This window comes from Dendrobates tinctorius, unplaced genomic scaffold (genome assembly GCF_039654945.1).
Source record: "Dendrobates tinctorius isolate UK_male_01 unplaced genomic scaffold, ASM3965494v1 ptg000039l, whole genome shotgun sequence".
NCBI lineage: Eukaryota > Metazoa > Chordata > Amphibia > Anura > Dendrobatidae > Dendrobates > Dendrobates tinctorius.
The window spans coordinates 19,632,079-19,651,068 of record NW_027361707.1 but is presented as its reverse complement, the minus strand read 5'-3'; the positions used below and the strand labels follow the sequence as shown (position 1 = coordinate 19,651,068).

At 46.9% G+C, this 18,990-nt stretch overlaps 1 protein-coding gene across 5 annotated transcripts in view; it reads left to right on the top strand.

Moving 5' to 3' along the window:
- The window catches only part of LOC141088456 (uncharacterized), an 87,197-nt gene that overhangs the window by 4,055 nt on the left and 64,152 nt on the right, over nt 1–18,990 (top strand). For all 5 annotated transcript variants that reach the window (XM_073574540.1, XM_073574537.1, XM_073574539.1 and 2 more), the window contains exons 2-4: nt 3,071–3,143; nt 7,631–7,782; nt 17,096–17,249. In XM_073574540.1, the coding sequence (XP_073430641.1) occupies nt 3,122–3,143; nt 7,631–7,782; nt 17,096–17,249 (328 nt within the window). In that variant the 5' untranslated portion in view covers nt 3,071–3,121. The remainder of the gene's footprint in view (nt 1–3,070; nt 3,144–7,630; nt 7,783–17,095; nt 17,250–18,990) is intronic.

Sequence of the window (18,990 nt, the reverse complement as noted above, 5' to 3'; positions counted from 1 at the left end):
AATATTAAGAGCTAAGGATTCTGGGTTAACAGAAAGTAAAAACACTTTTATGTGAACTTCAGGAGGAAAGTGCATGATCTACTGTTAATTAGACTCAGTTCCTTAGGCCATAGTCAGACGTGTGTCTATCACAGCACGGGTATGAAGAGTGAGGTTGACCTGCAGTTTCGGACTGGGCTGATTATGTCCCACAAGTAGAATTGATTCTAGGGTTCCACACTACGGCTACATGTAAATACCTGTTAGCCGATATCCCCATTAGAGTAGAGTTGTTGCCAAAAAGTTCGATTTTGGTTTCATCTGACCAGAGCACTTTCTTCCACATGTTTGGTGTGTCTCCCCCAGGTGGCTTGTTGCAAACTTTAAACGACAATTTTTATGGATATCTTTGAGAAAAGTCTTTCTTCTTGCCACTCTTCCATAAAGGCAGATTTGTGCAGTGTTGTCCTATGGACAGACTGTCCCAACTCAGCTGTAGATCTCTGCAGTTCATCCAGAGTGATAATGGGCCTCTTGGCTGCATCTCTGATCAGTCTTCTCCTTGTTTGAGATGAAAGTTTAGAGGGACGGCTGGGTCTTGGTAGATTTGCAGTGGTATGATACTACTTCCATTTCAATATGATCGCTTGCACAGTGCTCCTTGGGATGTTTATAGTTTTGGAAATCATTTTGTATCCAAATCTGGATTTAAACTTCTCCACAACAGTATCACCGACCTGCCTGTTGTTGTGTTCCTTGGTCTTCATGATGCTCTCTGTGCTTCAAACAGAACCCTGAGACTATCACAGAGCAGGGGCATTTATACGGAGACTTGATTACACACAGGTGGATTATATTTATCATCATTAGTCATTTAGGACAACATTGGATCATTCAGAGATCCACAATGAACTTCTGGAGTGAGTTTGCTGCACTGAAAGTAAAGGGACCGAATAATATTGCACGCCCCACTTTTCAGTTTTTGACTTTCCACAAAAATTTAAAATAACCAATAAATTTCGATCAACTTCACAATTGTGTCCCACTTGTTGTTGATTCTTCACCAAAAATTTACATTTGGTATCTTTATGTTTGAAGCATGATATGTGGAAAAAGGTTGAAAAGTTCCAGGGGGCCGAATACTTTCGCAAGGCACTGTATACATACACTCATTTTTATATATATATTGATTAATTAAAGGGGTTGCCTGGTCTAAATTGATAAGTTTGCAGTCATTCTGTGTGACTGCAGACTTATGAAATCTCCTCAGCACATGCACTATGCACAGTGAGGATTCACCGGTTTCTGAGCCGGGACCGGAGAGTATGTATGAGTTTTATATATATATATATATATATATATATATATATATATATATATATATATATATATATATATATATATATATATATATATATACTCCCGGCCAGAGCATGGTCAGTGGGCATGGCCTTACTCCATACAAGTGTAAGGAGCGAGATCACACTCTCTGGATTGGAGTTTTTTTTTTTTCACTTCTCAATAAAATCACTCACAAGTGAAGGTTGAAGATTTAGGAAAGAAGAAATGTCATGACCAAACTTCTTACATCGGTGGCTCCTATTAGATCCGCCATGGTATCAGTGAGCTTTGCACTACCAACTAGTGATGAGCGAGTATACTCGTTGCTCGGGTGTCCTCTGAGTATTTTGACGTGCTCGGAGATTTAGTTTGTGTCATCTCAGCTGTATGATTTGCAGCTGCTAGACAGCCTGAATACATGTGGGAATTCCCTAACAAACAGGCATTCCACACAAGTATTCAAGCTGTCTAGCAGACGCAAATCATGCAGCTGAGACAACGAAATCTAAATCTCCGAGCACGTCAAAATACCCGAAGACCACTCAAGCATGCTCGGAAAAACCCGAGCAACGAGTATACTCGCTTATCACTACTACCAACCATTGTGCCACACTTCAGAATAAAAACTGTGCCCGTGCCAGGACCTTAATAGTTTTGGTTTCTATGGCCTAGCAGCTGCATGTAGCTTTATATCATCAAGCACAACGCCAAGTGTAAGATGGAGTGGTGTAAAGCTGCCATCACTTGACTCTGGAGCAGTCAAAACATTTTCTGTGGAGTGAACGGATCATAATTTTCTATCTGGTGTCCCAATACATTTCTATGGATTTGGAATGGGACGTCATCCTGAACTTGGAGAACAAAATGATCAGCGTTTGCATTAAAATCACTCGACTCTTATCTTACACCGGGGAGCAACGGGACTGAATAATAAATTGAACTCCATGTATTGGGACAACACATAGAAAATTGTGATCCGTCACTCCACAGAAAACGTTTCGACTGCTCCAGAGTCAAGTGATGGCAGCTTTACACCACTCCATCCTACACTTGGCATTGATATAAACCTACATAATTGAACTCCATAATTAAATGGGTTGGGACTCAAGTCTGCAGTCACTGCCGACTTGTGAATCTTCACAGTGTGCAGTGTGCGCTCTGTCAGGATTCTTCAGCTACGGGAGCAGGCAAGTCCATGACTGCAAGTGTGTGATTTCTATACATGTGTTCATGTGCAAATCAGACATGCGCTGCCTCCACTCAGTACAAGTGAATTGAGTGGGGCTGGACACATCTAGTTGGAATGTGGCCGGAAGGATGCAAATCACATTCTTGCGGTCACATAACCTCCCATTCTTGGCACTGGAGAATCCTGACAGCACACACACCACGCACTGTGAGGATTCACAAGTCTGCAGTCAGACTGACTGCACACTTGAGTCCCAAGCCTGGACAACCCCTTTAATAGGTGTATCCAATACTTTTCCCATATAGCGTATGCTTCTTACATAATATGGCACTGATCTTCTATTGCGGTCATAACTCAGTTTTTCTGGAATCCTCACTAGTTATTCAGGAATAAGTAAAAGAGATATACCGTAGAATGTATCAATGCATGATCAGGCTGATCAGAATTTGGGCTGAGAACCCGTGTGTCTATTATTTAATTTATTTTTTTATTCAGAATGATGTAATTTATGTAATATACCATGGTAATGATATTACAGATCATACTATCTCATTGTTTCAGATATGACCCTGCAGTCCAATAAATTATGAATACATCAGAGAACTTCCAAAGATGGACACAGTAACTGTATATGGTAAGTGCTTATGTGTCTGTAACTAGTCCATGTATGAAGTGGTGGCATAATTTTGGGACCGCTGGGACTCCCACTATCCTGAGAATGAAGACATGCTGGTTTAGGGATGTCTCTTCACCCCCACCCTCATCATCCAATAACCAAGTGGTGGCAAATGCTATTGCCCTAATACGGCTCCAGTATACACTGTTTGACAGTGACGTCTGATAGGCCCCGATGCAAGATTTGGACTCCAGTCTCCCACCCCCACCCCGGTATACATGTCCCTCATCCTGGTATATATAACCCCTCATCCTGCTATATACAGTGCCATGTAAAAGTTTGGGCCCCCCTGGTCCAAAAATTCCTGTTATTGTGAACAGTTAAATAAGTGGAAGATGAAATGATCTCTAAAAGGTCTAAAGTTAAAGATGACACTATTCCTTTGTATTTCAGTAAAACAAAATATATTGTAAATTTTTTTTACATTTTACAAATTGCAAAAAGAAAAATGGACCGCTGAAAAAGTTTGGGCACCCTGTGTGGTTAGTACCTGGTAGGACCCCCTTTTGCAAGTATCGCAGCTTGTAAACACTTTTTGTAACCAGGGATTTTCATCCATTCTTCCTTGTAGAAGCCATCCTCTTTTCAAATTCAGCTTTTTTTTCAGATAGTGTTATGTTTGCATCAAGAATTTGTTGAAATGTCATTGAATTCATTCTTCCTTCTATCCGATGTTCCACGTGCCGTTGGCTGCAATGCAACCCCAAAGCGTGATTGATCCACCTCCATACTTAATTGTTGGCGAGATATTCCTTTCTCCACACATACCTTTGATCATTGTGGCCAAAGAGTTCTATTTTAACCTCATCGGTCCACAGGACTTGTTTCCAAAATGAATCTGGCTTGTTTAGAAGTTCTTTTGCATACTTCTTATGCTGAATGTTATGGTGAGGATGATGGAGAGGTTTTCTTCTGATGACTCTTCCTTAGAGGCCATAGTTGTGCAGGTGTTTCTGAAAAGTAGAACAAAGTACCACAACTGCAAAATCTTTCTGAAGGTCTTTTGCAGTAAAGTGGGGGTTCTGATTGGCCTCTTTAGCAATCCTACAAGCAGCTCTCACTGAAATTTGGCTTGGTCTTCCAGACCTTATCTTGACCTCCACTGTCATGTTAGCTGCCATTTCTTAAAGGGTACCTGTGACCAGTTTTGTCCTGTGTCAACTAAAACTATGACCTTAATCAGCGCCTGTGCTGCAGTCCATTAATGGTTATATAACCCCATGACGCATGTCACAAAGGGGTTAAGAATGTAGAAAAGCAGTGTGGGGACCCCTCTATTCTTGATAACCAGCCTTGCTAAAGCTGACAGCTCAGGGATGCAGGCCCCAGCTGTCAGTTTTGTCTGGTTAGTTATAAAAATTATAGGGGAACCAATGCTTGTTTTTTTTTTTGTTTTTTTTTATTCATTTAGAGTGCAGGGTCGGCTGATGAATACTCCCATCAGCCGCTGCCTACTCTCACTTTCATTAGCGGCAGCAGGCGTCGCCGATGGGAGCAGTAGTCCGGTCAGCTGACGCCAGTGACCGGAGGTAAATTTGTTACATTTCATTTGATCACAGCTGCGGGCTCACGCTGTCATTTGACAGCTTGGGAATCGCGGATGTCTGACCGGCAAAAGCCGTGTTTTCCGCGCTATCATGCACATGACAGCATGGCAAACACTGGATGTTCAGGCCCCCTATACAAGTGAACGGGGGCTGGGATGGGGTCCTGGTCCTGTTCTGGTACCCACACCCGAACCTTTTGAAACTGTTCGGCCGGACCCGAATGACCTGAACATCCAAGGGTCCGCCCATCTCTAATCAATAGTATAAACAAAGAGTAGACAATTGCAGAAAAATAAGACTCCTTATCAGACAGGGGATCCCTCCTCATACCTTGATCATTTTATTTGGACTCTACTGCTCAAATCTCTCTTCGGTGAAGATTAGTTACCAGTAGGGATGAGTGAACAATCTCCGATAAGGTGTTATCTGAGCATGCTCGTGTGCTGACCGAGTGTCTTCGTCATGCTCGAATAATATGTTTGAGTCCCCGCACCTGCATTTCTCGCACCTGATCGACAGCCACAAAGCAATTCAGGGATTACCTAACAGGCAATTCCTGCATGTGTTGTGGCTGTTGAGCAGCCGCGGAAACTCGAATGTATTTTTCGAGCGCGCCGAAGTCACTCGGTTGGCAAAAGAGCATGCTCTGATTACACCTTATCCGAGCACGTTCGCTCATCACTAGTTACGAGCTCACTAAGGGCTCAGATAAGTAATCGAAGAGAAGAGAAGCTATAGAGTGAGACACACAGAATTATTTTTTCTGAGCCCAGAGCTGGGTACAGGGATACACTACTTAGTCCTGCTCTATAATATCCTTCACCCTGCTGTTGCTTCTAAAGGTGAGCTCCAGAGACATTGGGTGAAATAATTTTTCTTCTAATGTCTTGAGTACAAAAGACATGATAGTAGCTAGTCTGCACCCACCAGCTCAGAGACAACTGACAATTAGAGACTAAGGGCCCAAGGCATAGAGATGTTTTTGCCAGAATTCTGGCAAGAAAATTCTTAAAATGTTGCACAAAAGTTTTGTGAAATTTGCTGTTTTTACGCCAGTCAGTGACAGCTTTGCCAAAGTGGATGGAACTTGGATGTGGTATGGTGAAACCCGCCTAGCAAGATGATAAACATTTTTTTCCAATTCGGTAATTTATGCCAGAAGTGTGTTCTTTTTGGCAGAGTTGTAAGATGCACTTAACTTATTCAAGCGTCATGTGCCTTTCAATGAACTAATGAATTAAGAGCATTTTACTCCAGTAGTTATTTCCTTGAGACTGGTGTGCAAAAAGCTAGTCTTAAAGGGGTTGTACACTACTCGGACAACCCCTTTTTCAATCTATATGTTTGGTCCCAGCAAGGCCTCTTTCACACTTCAGTTTTTTGTGTCAGTTACAATCCGCCAAAAAGGGGGAGATGCGGATCCGTTATTGACTGATGTGAACAGATGCCACAGGATCCGTTTTTTGACGGATCCGCAAAATGAGGAAATGTAAAGGAACCGCTGGCCAGGAAAGGAGAGGGGGAGAGAGAGAGAGAATCCTCACAAAAACGGATGCAACAGACGGCAATCCGTCAAAATCCGCCAATAATGGAAGTCAATGGGGAAAAAAAACGGATCCGCAAAAAAAAAATTGCGGATCCGTTTTTTTCAAAACCTGGCGGATTTTGACTGATTGTAAAAAACGGAAGTGTGAAAGAGGCCTAAGATAACACTTAAGGCCCCGTCACACACAGCAATCTCACCAGCGAGATCGCTGTGTGTGACGGGGATCAGCGACCGCCCCCCCCCGCCAGGTATCGCTGATCGTGCAATATCGGCCTGGGCCGTTTTTTGATCGTTGCTCTCCCGCTGGCCAGCGCGCATCGCTGGTAACCAAGGTAACTATCGGGTAACTAAGTGGCGCGCGTCACTTAGTTACCCGATGTGTACCTTAGAAACCTGCATTCTGGCAACTCCCGGCGCGAGTACGCAGGTTGCTAAGGTACACATCGGGTAACTAAGCGACGCTTAGTAACCCGATATTTACCTTAGAGACCAGCTTCCTCGCTGGTGCTGATCGCTGGTGAAGCTGCCTGTTTGGCAGCAGACCACCGATCATGTAGCGATGCACCAGCGATCCTGACAAGGTCGTATCATTGTTGGGATCGCTGGTGCATCGTTTAGTGTAACGGGGCATTTATATTAGCCTTTAGAGCCAGCAAAGTTCCAGCAGTGTCAACATTGTCTTTCCTAGGGCTTAAGTGCCACTTCACTGTCCCTGCCTTCGGAGTTCGGACAAATTACGTTCATCCAGAGGAAGTGAAATCTGCTGCTTTCTCACTTCTCCTGATGTATGTGATATGACCGAAAGAGAAAAGAGTGAAGCCAGCACTGATTGGCAGCAGGGATCACGTGACGTAATAATGTCACACAAGCTCCGGGAGAGACGATATTGACACTGCCAGAACGTTGCTGGCTCCATGGGTTATTATAAGTGTTATTTTACTGGGACAAACAATGATTGAGAAGGGGTTGTCCGATTAGTGGACAACTCATTTAATAAATCGGGCCCAGAGAATACACAAGGAAAAACAGGTTAAAAATGCAGGATACAAGTCATATAATGGCCAGAATTAGTGTTATTCCTCATGCACATACACAGTACAGCTTATTCTAAAAAGTCACCTGACATGACAGGTACATGTACAATAAAAACAAATATTTGAATCTTTTTTTTTTTTTTTTTTTTTTTAATTTCTCCAACTTCTCTAAAAATGAGACTTTGCAAGCATAGACAAGTGAGGGCAGGAACGGGACAGTGTGGCTGTCAACTAAAGAAAATGAGGCTTGGCAAATAACTCTAATTTAAACACATAATTATGTCTACAGCTCCTAACCTAACATGGTCCTCTCCACAGAATGCAGCCAGGTCCCGGACAATGTAGCCACGGCGGACATCCAGTGGTTTTATGCCAAGTCAAAGGTCCCCATTTGTCTAGCAATAACTGATAGCTTTCACTTCCTGAAAGAACTGAAGGACGCCAAAATCCTGAGCAGAGAGGAGTCGCTGGTAAGAGTAATGATTTATTATCGACAAATGTGATAAATAGAACGTGTTTTCCGAGGGGCGGACATCTCACCATTGGTGCATCCTGGGGCCACTTCTGCCTCCAAAGAAGCAGACAGCTTCTATCAAAGACGTATAGTGTTTTTGCACAAGGACCCTCTTATGCCGGCGTCTTCCCTACGCGTTTCACAATACGTCCACAGTAAGATGCCGCCTGCGGCCGTAGCGTTTCTTCCATCAGCTTTATATTGTGTTTTATGTTTATATTGCTAACTACTATTAGGTTCGCTGTTTACTGTCAATGAATGGAGGTCATTGTTCATACTGAAATTCCTTTTTGAGCCTCATTAAAACATCCATTTTTTTTACTTTTATTTCTCGTTCATGAAAAAAATGAACCAATCCATCAGTGTGCTGGATCAGATTTTTATCAGTGAGTACTTTTTCTCACAAGCAAAAAAAAATAAAAAATCCACTTAGCCGTTTAAGGGTTTATTTTCTCCTTTGCCTCATTGGGGGACACAGGACTGTGGGTGTATGCTACTGCCGCCCAGAGGCTGACACTACGTGAATGAAAAAAAGGTTAGCTCCTCCTCCGCAGTATACACCCTCACCCTGGTTGCCGGCGAGACCAGTTCATGCTTAGTGTCCGTAGGAGGCACACGTCTGGTCTTTTCCCAGACTTTTTTTTTTTCCTCCTTTCCATGAAGATGAGACAGGGGCGACGGGTCCAATCTCCCCAAACCATCAACGGGCAAGCACGTGGAGTGTCGCCTCCACGTATCCTTTCCCGCAACATGGGACATGATGCCGGACTCAGCCCTGACCACCCTGAGGTAGAGAAACCCTAGGCTGTACAGAGGCACAGGTACAGTCCGTGCAGCCCCCGCTGCACCAAAAATGCAAGGACTGCGGTGGTGGAAGGAGGCGGACAGTCCCTCTCCTCATCCCTCGGAGGGAAGATGGAGTTAGGGTGCCTGCACCATCCTTGTTTTTATGCAGCCCCCCTTCCCCCCCCTAACCTGAGGCTGTCAGCTGTAGCATCCAGGGGTGAGGCGCAGAAGGTGGTGGGCTGGGAGGGCTTCTGGAGGTCCCCGTGGCAGTCGGCTGGTGGCCCCTCTTTCTGGCCACACTCCCGGGCTTTTCCGCTAGTACGGGCGCCAGCAGGCGCTCCCAGAGCTTGTGGCGGTCTGCAGCGCCATACCTGGCCCAGACCCCTGCTTCCGGCGGTCCCGCCCTCGTACCCGGGTGGGCACCGAAGATTTAGTCCCCGGACACAGCCGGCACTAGGCCGCGGGTGGAAGTCCCGCCCCCCACGACGCGTCTGCTTCCGGTGGGCCCGCCCCGTGGCCTCGGGTGGGCGCCGGAAATTTAATCCCCACCTTCAGCCAGTGCTAGGCCGCGGGAAGAAGCCTCGCCCCCTTGACGTCACCGGCGGTCGCATCTTCTTCCGGCGGACCCACCCACACGACGAGGAGCACCTTTTTGAAAAGGGAGCAGCTTTTCGTCAGCCTGGACGCCTAAGGGGACACAGGACTGGGGACACAGGAGTGGGGTAAGTGCTACCCCCGTAGGAGGAGTGCCAACCCCTGTTTGTTGGCTTCTTTTCCAGAAGCTAAGCGTTTTTGCTTATCCCCCCCTGCAGACATATCACCTAGCAGGGCCACCATGTCCAGAAAGACTAAGACGCACACGGTCTAATTTGCTGCATGCACCTCCTGTCGGTCCGCTTTCCCACAAGCACAAGGCAAACAAATATGTGAAGCCTACGATTCCGAACGTGCCCAGGAGCCTTCCCCTGTGACCAAGCCCAGTGTGCCTAGCCGGAATGGGCTCTCTCTGTCGCAGTCCATGGCGTCTATTATTACAATGTATAAATATATGCGGGGACAATACAAAGACCTTTCTAATGATCTTTTTACTCTTAGACCTGTGACGGGGACAAGGGGGCATCCTCTACGTCTGGAGGAAAGAAGGTTTAAGCATACTGATAGACGTGGATTCTTTACTGTAAGAGCAGTGAGACTATGGAATTCTCTGCCATATGATGTTGTAATGAGTGATTCCCTAATAAAATTTAAGAAGGGACTGGATGCCGTTCTTGAAAAGTATAATATTACAGGGTATATACACTAGTTTCCTTAATATTGCGTTGATCCAGGGAGCTAGTCTGATTGCTGTATGTGGAGTCGGGAAGGAATTTTTTTCCACAATGTGAAGCTTACTGTTTGCCACATGGGTTTTTTTTTTGCCTTCCTCTGGATCAACATGTTAGGGCAAGTTAGGATAGGATATGGGTTGAACTAGATGGACTTAAAGTCTTCCTTCAACCTTAATAACTATGTTACTATGTTACTTACAAGAGCAACTGAGTCCCTTTGAGCCCCAGACAGGGGCATGGACAGCGGCTCGCCTGTTTTGAAGGGATCCTCCACTTCACAGGAGCCTCCGGCCTGCAGGGGCCACTCTCTCTCTAGGCAGACGCGGGGGAAACGAACCCACACGGCATCTCCCAGTCCGTCTGGTGCCTCGGCATCCATGAGTTCTGCCTCTCGCTCACCTTCACCAGTGGTCGTTGACGATCAAAGCTTGGATTACGACTCGGACGAGCCCCTTGACTTGGATTCTCCGGGTTACCAGGAAACAGTTGACCGCCTCATCGAGGCCGTTAACCATTCCCTGGGGATTGACGATGAATCCACCTTGGCCTCAGGCCACAAGGTGGTATTTAAGCGAGTCAAGCGGCCTCATAGGGTATTTTGCACTCACCCAGAGTTTGAGGACATGGTGCAACAACACAGGGAATGGCCAGACAAGCGTTTCGCAGGCCAGAAGGTGCTTGAGGCAAGATACCCGTTGGCTCCAGATCTCCGTAAAAAGTGGGCTGCCGCGAATGCAATTTCCATTAGGAGGGCTCTGTGGTTGAGGACATGGCGGGCAGACTCAACCTCCAAGAAATCCTTAACTTCTTTACCTTATCAGAGCGGCCGCCTATTCGGTGAGAAGTTAGATCAGCTCATCTCTGACTCCACGGGGGGAAGAGCAGTTTTCTCCCTCAGCAAAGGGTTAAGCAGCCTTTTCGTCACCAGCTTCAGACACGTTTTCGGTCTTTTCGCAACCCCGGGTGGGCTGCAGCGGCCAAATCTGCCGCTTCAGGTAGTCACAACCAGGACAGAGATCGTCAGATCTCATATAGAGCCATCCCGTTGGGGGGGATGTGAACCCATCAGCCCAGATCAAGGGGACCTAGATCCCAAAGATCTTCAGCCAAATGACTCGAGGCAATGTCCAGGCGACACCAGCAGGGTAGGCGGTCGCCTACTCTGGTTTCGCCACATCTGGCTCACTGTCGTACACGACACATGGGTAAGAGAGCTTAGAGTTTGTCAAGCACCCCCCCAGATATTTTTTTTCTTTCTCGTCCTCCCAAAATAGATACCCGGGTAAGGGCTTTATTCAAGGCCATCGAATTGCTCCAGCACAACAGTGTTGTTGTTCCCATACTGGAAAACAAAAGATTTCAGGACTTCTATTCCAACCTGTTCACGGTCCCCAAAATGGATGGGACGGACTATCAGGCACATCCTTGACCTGAAGCTCCTGAACAGACTTGTCAGGATCAGACATTTCCGGATGGAATCTCTCCACTCTGTCATATCTGCCATAGGACGGGGAGAGTATTTGGCCTCTATCGACATTCAAGACGCCTACCTGCACATCCCCATTTTCCCTCCGCATCAAAGATTTTTGCGCTTCGCTATAAACTGCCTACATTTCCAGTTCGCAGCCCTGCCCTTCGGGATAGCCACCGCCCCCAGAGTATTCACAAAGGTCATGGCGGTCGTCATGGCCATCCTGCACTCCCGGAGTATAGTCGCCTTGTCTTACTTAGGCTAGTTTCACACTAGCGTTTGTGAGCGCAGCGACGGCCTGCGCACGGCCGCCGCTAAGCCCCGCCCCCTGCCGCGCCTCCGCCGGTAGCTCCGCCTACCGGCGCATGACGCTGCATGCGCCCTGCGTCCCCTATCTTTATCACTGGGGGCGCAGGCTGTGCGCAGTATGCGTTTGGCGGCGCATGCGCCTTTTTGACGGTGTGCACACCGTCAAAAAGGCGCATGCGCCGCCAAACGCATACTGCGCACGGCCTGCGCCCCCAGTGATAAAGATAGGGGACGCAGGGCGCATGCAGCGTCATGCGCCGGTAGGCGGAGCTACCGGCGGAGGCGTGGCAGGGGCGGGGCTTAGCGGCGGCCGTGCACAGGCCGTCGCTGCGCTCACAAACGCTAGTGTGAAACTAGCCTTAGACGACCTCTTGGTCAAGGGCCCGTCATTTGAAGCATGCGAGGAGAGCGTCAACATCACACTGGATACTCTTTCCTGCTTAGGGTGGTTGGTCAACCTGAAGAAATCATCCCCTGTTCCAGCTCAGAGGATTTCCTTTCTAGGGATGATCTTCGACACCTCCCAAGGGTTGGTAATTCTCCCACAGGCAAGGCCCTAGCCCTCCGGCAGGGAGACCAGGTACTTTGCCAACCAGTCCCTCGTACCATTCGTTTTTGCATGAGGGTCTTAGGGAAAATGGTGGCAGCAATGGAAGCAATTCCATTTGCCCAACTCCATCTTCATCCCCTGCAGCACGCCCTCTTGGCAACTTGGGACAAGAACCCGTTTACTCTCGACCACCGGTGCCGGTTGTCAGTGTAGGTCAGACAAGCACTCAGGTGGTGAACGAGGAGTTCCTCCCTTCTTCAGGGGTAGCCTTTTCCCCCGGACCATTGGCTGGTGGTCACAACCGACGCCATTCTCCTTGGCTGGGGAGCGTTTTTTCGCTACCATACCGCTCAGGGACATTGGTCACCGTGGGAATCATGCCCCCCGATCACCCTTCTAGAGAGACGAGCAATCCGGCTGGCCTTGCAGCATTTCCACCATCTTCTAACGGGCTGCCCCGTCTGGATTCAATCGGACAATGCCACGGCCGTGGCTTACATACATCATCAGGGGGGCACCCGCAGAAGAGCGGCCATGCATGAGGTGGAGCACGTCCTCAGCTGGGCCCAGGGAAACCACTCGGTGATCTCGGCAGTACACATCCCGGGCGTAGAGAACTGGGCGGCAGACTTCCTCGGCCGGCAGGGTCTTGCGTCCGGGGAATGGTCACTACACCCCGAGGTCTTCCGGCAGATTTCCCGATGATGGGGTACTCCGGATGTGGACCTGATGACCTCCAGGGTAAATTCCAAAGTGCCCACGTTTGTCGCTCGATCCCGAAACCCACAAGCAATCGCCGTGGAAGCGTTGGTTCTACCATAGAATCAGTTTCGCCTCCCGTACCTATTTCCCCTGCTGCCACTACTTCCGAAGGTCATCAGGAAGGTCAAGGCAGAGAGGGTCCCAGTAATTTTGATTGCCCCAGATTGGCCTCGTCGGGCGTGGTACGCAGACCTAGTGCAGCTACTCGCCGACATCTCCTGGCGGCTGCCAGAGCGCCCAGACCTGCTCTCCCAGGGCCCAATCTGCCACCAGATCTCAGGGGCCCTGTGTTTGACGGCGTGGCCGTTGAACCTTGGATTCTGACCCAGGCTGGGTTTTGCCAGAATGTGGTCGCTACAATGGTTAGCGCCCGGAAGCCCGCCTCAACACATATCTACCACTACACCTGGAAGGTTTTCTTTGCATGATGTAAGGACCGCGGTTATTCCCTGCTGAGATTCTCCATTCCCAACATCTTAATTTTCCTCCAGAGTGGCCTAGACTCGGGGCTAGCTCCAAGTTCCCTCAGAAGACAGATATCTGCCTTATCTGTCCTGTTTCAGTGCAGGATCGCTACCAATCTGCAGATAAAGACCTTTATCCAGGGGGTCTCCCACTTGGTACCTCCCTATAGGGCTCCTCTGGAAGCCTGGGAGCTTAACCTGGTCCTAAGTGTTCTGCAGGAATCTCCATTTGAGCCACTACAGGATGTCTCTTTGACATACCTTTCCTGGAAGGTGGTGTTCCTCGTAGCTATAACATCAATCAGACGGGTCTTGGAGCTGGCGGCTCTATCTTGCCGAGCTCCGTTCCTGATTTTTCACAAGGATAAGGTGGTTCTCAGGCCAGCTCCCACTTTTCTGCCGAAGGTCGTTTCCTCGTTTCACATTAATGACGACATTCTCTTACCCTCTTTTTGCCCAGCACCCGTACACCGTGTAGAAAAGGCTCTTCATACGTTGGACCTGGTGAGAGCCCTCAGTGTTGTGAGTTCATTTTTCCCTTCACCAGTGAGGTCTGATGAACTCCCTCTTCTGGCGAAGGAAGGTAGTGAGGCTGATTACCAAACAGCTGAGCAGGTAGATGATGACTGGGTCACAGGAACTGATGACTGGATATAAGACGCCCTGCTGCCTTGCTGGTGATTTTCCTGCTGGATTCTTGGAGACCAGTCTGATTTCTGCTTCTCAAAGCTAAGTTTTGCTCTGCTTTTTGTACACTTTAGTTCTGGTTTTGCTTGCCTTGTTTTTTGGAGTTCAGCCATCCCCGGTCGGGGGTGAGCTGAATTCCATTTTTGTCTCTGATCTGTTGATCTCTGGCTCTGTCTTCAGAATATACCTGAGTGCTGATATAGTCTTTTTGAAGCCTAGCAACTTCAGAGCCTGTTTTTCCTATCAGTCTGTTGGTACATTTTTGGATAGGGTTTTTGCAGATTGCTGACAGCAGCTTTTCTATCCTGTTTTATTTAGTTAGCTTGGGCCCCATCATTTGCTCAACCTATCTTTCTATCTGTGTTAGTGTTTTTCATCTTGCTTCACAGTCATTATATGTTGGGGGCTGCCTATTGCTTTGGGGTCTGCTCTGGGGCAGTTTAGATTTCCCCTTTCTGTCTTTAGGCTAATTTAGTTCTCCAGCTGTGATCGAGGGGTCTAGGGCACCTTAGGAACCCCCCACGGCTACTGCTAGTTGTTGTGGATAGGTTCAGGGGTCTGCAATCCGATAGCTGCCAACTTCTCTGGTTTTCTGGACTTAGCTATTATTTTTGTTTTTTTCCTCCTTCGGTGACTCATCCATAACACCTCAGGAGGTACGTGTCACGGATGGCATCCTTTCGTCAGACAGACACGCTGTTCGTGCTCCCCGAGGGTTGCAGGAAGGGACTCGCTGCCTCAAGATCGACCATAGCCAGGTGGATTCGTTTGACTCTTCATGAGTCTTACCGCATCAGAGGCACACCTGTTCCAGCAGGGATCAGAGCACACTCCACTCGGGCGTGGGCACTGCTCGAGCTCTTCGGCACCATGCATCAGCGGAACAGGTCTGCAAGGCGGCAACCTGGTCCAGTTTGCACACATTCTCCAAGCACTACAATGTCCATACTCAGGCTTCAGCAGACGCGAGCCTGGGTAGAAGGATTCTCCAAGCAGCGGTGGCGCACCTTTAGACAGGAAGTGTGTAAAGCTTGGACCGGTGAGTCGACTTCCCACCCAGGGACTGCTTTAGGACGTCCCACAGTCCTGTGTCCCCCAATGAGGCGAAGGAGAAATATGAATTTTTGTGGTACTCACCGTAAAATCCTTTTTCCGGGAAGCTCATTGGGGGACACAGCAACCACCGTTAGCCAATTGGCTCCTTTTTTGTTTAATATGTATTTATGATAGTAGGTGGGTTTTCTAGACATGATGTTACCTGCATTAGGGTTGATTTTATCTGTTTTTTTTTTTTTATCTCCTACTGCTTTTACACCAAACTGGTCTTGCCGGCAACCTGGACGATGGTGTATACTGCGGAGGAGGAGCTAACCTTTTTTTCATAGACTTCGTGTCAGCCTCCGGGCAGCAGTAGCATACACCCAGTCCTGTGTCCCCCCAATGAGCATCTTGGAGAAAAGGATTTTACGGTGAGTACCACAAAAATCCATGTTTTTGTGTGTGAAAAAGTGTATTTTTGAATAACGCTGTGTATTTTAACTTAAAATGTTCTGTAAAATGAGGAAAAAGTTCCAGGTGCAGTAAAATGGTGTGGAAATAAAAGCAAATATTTCCGTCATTGCTTTTTGTGTTTTTATGGGGTTTACTATGTGAAAAAATTCAGATGATTCTCCATGTTAATAAGATTACAGGCGATAGCAAGCTTAAGTCATGTAAAAAACAAATGCTATTAACTTGCAGATATGGAGTCTGCAGGTTAATAGTGTTGTGAAGCTGCTCAGTGCTGGCACTGAGAGCCCCACTGCCAGGAGGAAATGAACTTTATTCCCTCTGGTGGCCTCAGACTTGCAGTCATAGAAGAGTACCGGCACGGCTTCTGTCACCGTGCTCAGTACATGGTGAGCGGCCGCTGTAACCGCACCCCAGCACTAACTGACAGCCAGCTCAGCAGTAGTGCATTAGTACAAAGCCGGCTGTCAGTCAGTGCTGGGGCGCGGTTATAGCTGCCGCTCACTGTGTACTGAGCAGTGACTGAAGCTGCGCGGGCCTATCCCTCTGACTGAAAACCGGGGTGTTGACGGAGTGCAGGGGGAAAAATGCCAATTTCCTCCCGGCAGTGGGGCTCTCAGTGCTGACACTGAGCAGCTTCAGAACACCATTAACCTGCATATTAACCCCTTATCTGAAGCTTAATAGCATTTTTTTTTCTCTCATGACGGGTTCCCTTTAAAAATTAAAATATAAATTTAAAAAATCCCATTTGGTTTCTACCTGATGGTTTTACTGATACCATTTTGGAGCAGTTGTTGATTGGCTGATTGTTTGTTTTTCTTGCATTTTTGGGGGGAAAATGAGTTAGCCATAAAAATACCAATGCTTGTGTTTTAAATTAATTATTGTTTCCATTTTGTCATTTTCTGTGTGGTATAAATTTTTTTTATATTTTATTACTGTGAGCAATTATACCATGTGGGAATAGCAAAAATGTTTTATCCATGTTTTAATTCCGTTTGGGGACAGGGGTGATTTTAAACTTAAACGTGCAGGTTAAATCGATCGTAAGTCCAAGTACCTAAAAGGACTAATAAAAAAGTGAAAAAAAACAACCAAATATTTTTAAGTTTTTGCACTTTTTATTAGTCCTTTTAGGTGACTTGACCCTGCGATGGATTGATCGTCTATACAATGCACTACAATACAACTGGACTTTATAAGAATAACACCATGGCAGATACGGATCACATGGTGCCCTGTATTTCTCACTCAATGAGTGGCGCTATTATGATAAAATAACCAATGTCATTCACTTTACATCAGTTTTATTGTTTTGGCTGATTACTGTATAGACGTCTAGTAAGTTTGAGCTATTTTTCAGTTTAAAGTCAAATATTATTTTCTTCTTTTTGTTGCAGGAGCTACAAGGAGACTGTAGGTCTGACCATCGAGTGGTATATGAGAGCCTCTGCTGTTTAGAGGAAAAGGGCATCAGTCCAGAAGAGTTCTTTGATTTCTTGTTCCAAAAATCCTTTTTGAAAAAGTATCCAGATCTAAAGCCCGTTCATGCAGGTAGGTTATGTAACAAGGTGGCACGTGGTGGTAGTCGTGGGCGAGTTCACAAAGTCACAGTCAGTGAGCACCCCGGCACCTTGTACATGGGGAGATAAGCGACGTCTCAGTCCTCCGGTTCGGTCAGTTATTGTCAGAGGCCTCTCGGCTGCTGTCATGTCGGCTCCTCATTCATAGAGAAAAACCATGTGCACTACCCAAGAAGGTGCCGTGGTAGGATTCCACACCGTATAGCATATAATAGAAAACTAGTCACTCAACTTATGAAGAAATTTTGTTGATTTTTTATTGCAGTCCAAAAAAAACGTTTCGGCCACATCCGGCCTTTATCAATTACAGACTGATTAAACGTATGTGGATTCAAGGAATCTTAGTGAAACATGCAGGATGCGTCTCGGTATATGTGAGCTTGTGGGGGTACTAATGGTTAACCCCAGGATCAGAGGATCGAGGGTCTCAGTGTGTCTGCATGCCAGTTTCACAGACGCAGTATACCACTGCTTGTCTATCATATTCAAGACAAAACTTTTTTTTGGACTGCAATAAAAAATCAACAAAATTTCTTCATAAGTTGAGTGCCTAGTTTTCTATTATAGGCTCCTCATTCATGAGCTCCGCAAATCACTTCAGAGACAGGATCTTTTTCCAACAGATGAACTTTACTAAACAACGGCATATTCATCTCACAGGCAGCACAAGTTAAACACAGAGACATCTTCTTATCTTTCCCTGCCCTCCGGGCAGACTCGGTTCTTCCTGTCAACTCTGTCTATATCCTTGCAGCCTTTGTCTCCCTCTTGTTCAGTCTGTGACCCACTATTGGGACAATCCCTGTCCCTCTTTTGGACAATCTCTGTCCCACTCATGCTCTAGGCACACCAGCTTAATATCGTTTCCCTGGTTCGGCTGCGAGTTATAGGGCAACGGGCTCACCGACTCAGCTGCCTCCTAATCCCAGCCGCTAGCTTCGGATCCTTCCTTGGAACAATTCTTTCTAAGCTGGTGACTGCCTGCACGATTCTCAACCTGGGACCCCTTACTGAAGCAGCTTTATCTCCATGGCCTGTAATACTTTGTTTACACATCCTGCCCTTGGGCAAGGTGCCCGGGCATCTGACAGAACCAGGAAGTGTCTATCCTATACCCCCTACTATGTGCTGCTCTGTAATCCTCCCATCTGCTTAACCCCTATGCTGCCTGTACCTATACTGACACTATTATCCATCCTATGCTCTGTCTCTAAAGTACCCCCCTCTATTCTAACCCCGCTATTACTCTATGCTAACTTCTATACCTAATCCTAAACATATACACAGTACATAGCAGATACATGATATCACAGTACATAAACATTACATTACACGTTATAGCAATGAGGTGCCGCAAGTAATCGTGTGAACAGTGTCCAGGGGAGAGGAGGCACGTGAGTTTCCCTGCCACCTCCTTACAGTTACATCATCTGTAACTGCTTTATCTAGCCATATAAACTAAGGGGGTATTCCCATCCTATTACGACTTGGTATATCGCTACTTCATGATCCATCCCATTCAGGGAAAATCTGGGAAGGATCTGCAGAATTTAAAGGGGTCTCTTGAATCCAGGGCCAGTGTTAAGGGGGAGATAAGTGGGCAATTGCTTATTTGTCCCCTCCCCCTTGGGGGCCCACAGCGCCTAAAGAAGGAGCTACACTGATGATAATGGCATTAATTAAAACTTCTTTTTTTTTTTTTAAATACACAT